Below are 6891 nucleotides of genomic sequence, written 5' to 3' on the forward strand. Positions count from 1 at the left end.
GGAACTCATGAAAACAAATCATCATTGGGGCTTCAACATCAAAATAAACATACAGCGTGATCAACAATAAACACAAAATTTAGACAAAGATGAAGAGCAAACAAAAACAAATCCTCAAAAAATCAGAATATTTAACACCAAACAGAAAACAAAACCAATGTCCATAAGTCAGTGCCTAACATCATCAAACAAAAAAATAGAAACAACTATGAACATCAAACAAGAACAAGCCAAAAATCAGAAAAACTTAAATTCGTCCAACAGCAAACAATTTCCAGAATTCAACCAAAGATCAAATGACATCCTAAAGCCCAAATTTTCGATTGTTCTCAGTTATGAAATTAAAAAACATTAACATATATGCCTTAGAATCATCAACAATTTCCTAGCAACAAGTACTTTTTCAGGAGTATCAAGAACCACTAGATTTGGGTCTTTGAAGGACTTGAAGGAGTCATTTACGTAGGAGAATCATACACAAAATTAACAATCTTCAAAGGGAGATCTTTACCATTAAGGTATGAATAAGAAAGAAGAGAAGAAATAGTCTCGTGATACCGTGAACATGTGTCATCTTCAAGGGACTTTTGATAGGCCTCAAGTTCTTTCTTAAACCACCTTAAAATCTCATTTGAGTATGAATGTGGCCGGCCATACAAGGAACACGAACATAAATCCCCATAATCACAAAGGCCATCATAAAGATAACTAGGAATTGTTGAAGAACTAGTAGATCTATTGTTTTTCATACTCAAAAATCAAATTAAAACAAAGCTTTGAAGAAACGTTAATGGCAATTGAAGAACATGGGGTTGATTTTGGAGATGAAGGCCAAAAATTATGAAACTTACCTCAAAATGTAGAGAAAAAGCTGATCTTTATTTTAGTTCAATAAAAATGAACTAAAGTTAAGGGATTAATAGGGGGCAATGGTTCAAAGAAGCCATGAAAATGGCGAGTTTGAAGACAGAGAGTAAGGAAAAGAGAGATCAGAGAGACATGACAATTGAGGGGGGCATAATGAAGGGGCGGGTGATACGAGAGAAATAAATGAGTGAGAGAGTGAATATACGACAGAAGTAAGGGAGTGAGAGAGATATGAGGGTATATTAGGGAAAAAGGATTTCCAAAAATGGAAGGTATTGTAAAGTGGACAAACTTTCGAAACTACCCGTTTTAGTAAGGTGGACAAACTTAAATGAACGGAGGGAGTATAATTTAATATAGCAATTCTTATAACTAGCCTAGAATTTGATATATTTAATTAAACGGAAAAGTAATGTATTTAATAAATAATTTTAAAAAATCAGTATTTAATTCTGCTTCAAAAAATTCATGAATTCGATAAATTTAATCACGATAGTATATATTTGTATTATTCTTTAAAGTTATATTTTTATATATTTCATACTCATAAGTTCGTGCACTGCACGAGTTTTTATACTAGTATATCTCTAATGATACATTTGCTTTAAATTGAAAGGAGTGTTGTGCTTTATGTATAACGAATATTATAGTTACATGATAGTTTATAAAATTCCTAAAAAGTATTTTCATACTATTTTTTTTATAATTTTTATTATACAAATAAAAAACAATAAGAATTGAAAATACAAATTTGTTCCCCTTATATATGTCTTACAAGTGTACAACGTGATCCAAACGTAAATAGTAGTTTATTTTTAGATGCACTGCTTTCCAAAAGAACATACAATTAATATATGCTATTAATAATTTATTATACACCACAAAGCATATAAACAAGCTAAGCACACTAAGTCCGAGCATGATTACATAAAATAATTAAACAAGATTAAATGAAATTTTGGAAATTCAATCTTGCTGAAAAAACTCTCTTATTCAACGCTCATTTTTGATAACGTCCGTAAATTTAACCATAATTCATAATTTTTCTACCTATTAATTTTCTTAATTTTCTTTTACCATTTTGCTATTTCCATCGGAGTACTGATTTAAAGTTAAGTAATTTTATTTTGTGAATTCATGTTTTTATGTTTTATTAATAATTTTAGTAGTTACTATATTGTAGAATATTGTTATAGTATAATTAACTATTTTATATTTTATATTTTTAGCTTTAGGTTTTTCATTATTTATTATTTTAATTATATCTATGTAAATTTTGTTGAGACTTAAAAATAAAAATATTAAAAATGTAGTTATATATTTCTTTATTGTTTTTCTCTCTTAACACTTTAAACAAATTGAATGGAAAAGTAAACAGGCAATACAAGTTGAGGGAAAGAGAGAGGAGGCAAGAATAATTGACTACTTTTTCTAATTTTGATTTATTAATCATAGCAATTCATATAGTATTATTATTATTTTAAAGTAATATACAAGAATAAATAATGTCATGACTCATGAATTAGGCCCTAAAATGGAAGGATACCTAATTAATTTTTTGTATTACACTTTATTATGTATAAATAAAAAAAAATGTATACAAATCAAGAGTAAACCCCAGAACATGCAATTTTAATATTCATTTATTCTGTGTAAGTTTGATCATATGGTTGATGAATGGTTGAACTTAGAGCTTAGTCATGGAAATCTCAAGACCATCAGCAGGTAAAGGATGTGACAAGTAAGAGATTGGTACATCTGGATTCACCATTTCCCATCTGCATAATGAAAACACATATCATTAATAATTATTCAATATTAATTTTATTGTATTAATTGAATAATTAAATGTAATTAATCATGCTTAATTTCTGAATAAAAATAATTAATGAAAACTTACTTATATCCAATGGCCAAATGATGGATGAAAAGGGCCATTATTAGACGAATAATCATGCTTCCTGGACAAAATCTTAAACCTCCTCCAAATGGAAGGTATGTTCCATGTTTTGGGCGTGTCTGCACATTAAATTTCATTCATTATTAAATATAATAATAATAATAATAATAATAATAATAATAATTTGATTTTTATTACTCCCTCATATTCACTCTAATTATTCCACTTTTAATTTTATAGTCAATCCAATGCATTTAAAAAATGCTAAATATTTTTATTTAAGAGTAAAATATAAATTGAAAGTGTTTAATGGATAGGTGAAAAAACAAATGAGTTGATTATTCTGAATTAGATGATGGAGTATTAAATACTAAGAAAAAAAGCTAGAATAAACATCATATATTCCAAAAAAAAAAAGTATATTGGATTTTAAAAACTTACATCCCATCTGTCTGGATTGAAACACATAGGATCATCAAAGTTATTTGGATCATTGTGAAGTTGTCTTAGCCATACCATTACTCTCCACCCTTTTGGGATTAAGTAACCTGCAAATTAAATATGTTAATTTCCTAAATATTAACAGATATTACATAACATTTAACTTGTTACATTGATGTTGTATCTATTAATGAAGTAAAAAATATTATGTCTTCAAATATATACCTTTAAATTCAGCATCTTCCATAACTCTTCTAAAAAGAAATCCAGAAAGATTTGCCATTCGAAGGACTTCCTCAACCACCTGCATTGTTGTTCCATATAAAAATATTTTTTAATGTTGGGTACGAAAGCAGGTTAACATCAAACATGAAATAAATATATATATATATATATATATATATATATATATATATATATATATATATATATATATATATATATATATATATTCAGAAATAAAGTTAAAGAATCTCTAGGGAAATAATTATTAAAAGGATGAGAATTAATATATATTTCCTATATATGAGAATTGAAGAGAATTGAACTCGACCGTATCATAAGGATAAATCGAAAGCTCTGAGGCACTAGTCAGCATAAAAATCCTTGTCTTAGTCAATATTTAGAGTTTCAAATAGAGAAAAATTACTATATATTATTGTTTTAGAATATTCAGAAGTTTCAACCTTGACTATCTATCTTTGATATAATTTAAAAAATATAATAGACTTAATACATTCCTATATACAACCTTCAAAAATTAAGAATGAAGTTTGAATACTCAGAATGTGGAATAAAAGTTTTAAAATATATAGGAATTTTGGTATTTTCAAATTTATTATCATAATTGTTATGAATTAAAGACGGTAAACACATTTTATAAGTTATTGGAGTCCTTCCACCCGCTGACATATGATTTTAAAATGATATCTTTTTGACTTATAAAGTGTGTGTATATTGTGTTTTCTCGAATATATGGTAGCTTGAAATTACAATAAATTCAGTCTAACTTAACAATAACATACCTTGTTAGTGTACTTGAGCTTCTGAATATCTCCATTTGTGATTTTCTCACCATTCTTTTCCTCTAAAAGGGCTCTGTTTTCTTCCTGAAAATACAAAAAGTTGGTCATATATTTATTAAATAAAATGATTAATTTTTAATTAGTTCGGAAATCTATAAAGAGAAAGTTACCCTAAGCTTTTGCAAAACTGTAGGAGATTTTGCTAAGAAATAGTGACACCATGTCACAGCATAAGCACTTGAAATATGACCGAGAAGGATTGAGTTTACAATGTTATCTAACACCTCTTCATCTTTCAAATGTTTTCCTTCGATGTCCGTAGCTTTCATCAATGAATCCATTAAATCACCAACACTTTCTTTAGTTACATCAATATCCTTATTGTTCGTCCTTCTTTTGTCTAGCTCGTTCTTGAAGATCTTCACAATCTTCTCCCGACACTAGTGCATTAATAAAAATATCATTAGATTAATATTAGTTTATTTGGCGCAATAATATTTTTCTTAGTTTTATCACTAACAAGGGTAATAAAATATTATTGGTATTAAGCAAGAAGCTCGATATATTACCTTAAGGGCCTTATAATAAGATGTTCCAGGGATATGTATTGGTGTGGCTCTAAACCCTAAATTTAAAATCTCATACGCCTCAGCAAGATCTTCTATTTGATGAGTATTATATTCAAAGCCAACAACGTATCTCAAAGTGCAGTCAAGTGTTGCCTATAATAATTAGAAATGTTTATTTCATCAATTCATTATATATAATATATAAATATCTTGTAAGACATAAGAATAATAAACTATTTAAATCACCTTCTTAAGCTCATAAAATGTTTTGATATTAGGCTTTTGAGACCATGATTCGAGGGCTGAAACAATACAAGGTTGAACTTTGTGCATAACCCATGCAAGTGCATCTGGACGAGAGAAACAATTCACAACAAGACTCTTGATTATATCATGACGTTCACCTTCAATTGATATCACTGAATTACGTCCCACTACTTTGTTGGTAGGCCATTCTGCCTTGAAATTATCCCCAGAGTTGAGAATATGTTTGCATAGAGAGGATGCACATACTATGATGCTTGGAACCCCATATAAATGAGTTCTATAAACGCCCACATTATTTCCATATCTAATAGATCAGATCATCATAAGTAAATAGTTAGTACTAGTTTATTAAGAGGTGTTTGACGAACAATTGATAATTGATAGCTGATAACTGATAGGGGTGGTTGATCAGACTGATCTGATTAAATAACAAGTTCTTTCAACCAGCTAATTAGTACCAATTATCAAGCTATTTCGACAAACACGTCCCCTAAATAAGAAAAACTTAAAATAAGAACATAAACTGATAGGTGGAGAGTACATACTTTTCTATTTTGGATTTGATAAAATCATCGGGACGACGGACAATGTTGAAAAACCATTGGAATGAGAGAGTCTCGCCAAGAAAAGGGAGGCCCAAATAACCAGGTGGTAGTTGTACTGTAGACTCGTCAGAATTAGACCGTTTGAGTCTAGCCAGAATAGGCCATACGTACCAAATCTCATTCCACCACCATATCAACCACCCCAAAACTGGCAATAACCCTAAAACCATAGTTATCATCCATATTTGTTCCATCTCCTATTTCAGAAAATTAATTTATAAAGAAATTACCAAATTTTCAGGCAGACTTAATTAAAACTAATTCTACCTTTAAATTTGGTTAGCTTGTTGAGAAAAAACCAGAAGAAGGGCGTGCTATATATAGTGCATCTTAGGCAGTAATCTCAAAAAAAAAGGACAAAAAACAGTTCAACAATTAAATAAATAAAAGTCAAGCACTCCAGTTTGACTGCCCCTTGTTTGAGACTGCGTTTGGTGGTGAAAATTAATTGGTAAATGTTATTGCATGGAAGACTTATACTCCTTCCATTCAAATTAATTGCTCCAAAATAATATGTTTTTTTGAATATTAAGGCAAATTTGAATATTTGTTTAAAATATTAAGTCAATTGCATGCTAAAACATTTTCTTTTTATATTTTGACTATACTTTCTTATAAGATTTGAATAGATTTGTTTTTAGAATATAATTTTTGACAAAGGGAGTATATTATTATTATTATTACATTTAATCAAGGATAAAGTCCAATTTTTGACGATGTCCAAATTAATTAGTGCTAAATATTATTTAATTGGTTTAAGAATATATGTAGGTAATTTTGATGCTATACATTTCTATGCAATTTACTAGCGCACAACTCTTTAGTATTTTGCTAGTATATTTTTCTTCAATTATTATTTATTTGATGTTCCTTATTTATTAATTATTACTCCCTTCAATTTAATTTAGTTGTCTTATTTGGTTTGGGTTCAAATATTAAGAAAATGAGGGGACCACTTAAAATAGTAGACTCATATGCAATATTTGGTGTTTTTAATATTGAGAATTGGAGGATACCACCTAAAATAGTAGACCCATGTGCAATATTGTGTATTTTTAATAATAAGAAAATAAGGAAACCACCTATATATATAGATGTTAAAATAGAAATAGGAAAAGTAAGACGAATTTACCCAATAAAAAAATAAGACAAGTAAAAAAAATTAAAAGGAATATTATTATTTACTATCTAGTCGTATTGGGGTAATATAGTAGTAT

At 28.4% G+C, this 6891-nt stretch overlaps 1 protein-coding gene across 1 annotated transcript; it reads right to left on the minus strand.

The window, feature by feature from the left end:
* Positions 1–2294: 2294 nt before the first annotated feature.
* Positions 2295–5974, minus strand: LOC130826307 (ent-kaurenoic acid oxidase 1-like). Its single transcript, XM_057691928.1, has 9 exons — positions 5615–5974; positions 5049–5373; positions 4803–4955; positions 4404–4673; positions 4234–4317; positions 3434–3512; positions 3209–3315; positions 2768–2886; positions 2295–2645 (listed from the first exon to the last, which is right to left on the minus strand). The coding sequence occupies exons 1-9, from the start codon at positions 5866–5868 to the stop codon at positions 2555–2557; spliced, it is 1482 nt and encodes a 493-aa protein (XP_057547911.1). The 5' UTR covers positions 5869–5974; the 3' UTR covers positions 2295–2554.
* Between the last annotated feature and the right edge of the window lie 917 nt (positions 5975–6891).

This window comes from Amaranthus tricolor, chromosome 1, assembly GCF_026212465.1.
Source record: "Amaranthus tricolor cultivar Red isolate AtriRed21 chromosome 1, ASM2621246v1, whole genome shotgun sequence".
Taxonomy (NCBI): domain Eukaryota; kingdom Viridiplantae; phylum Streptophyta; class Magnoliopsida; order Caryophyllales; family Amaranthaceae; genus Amaranthus; species Amaranthus tricolor.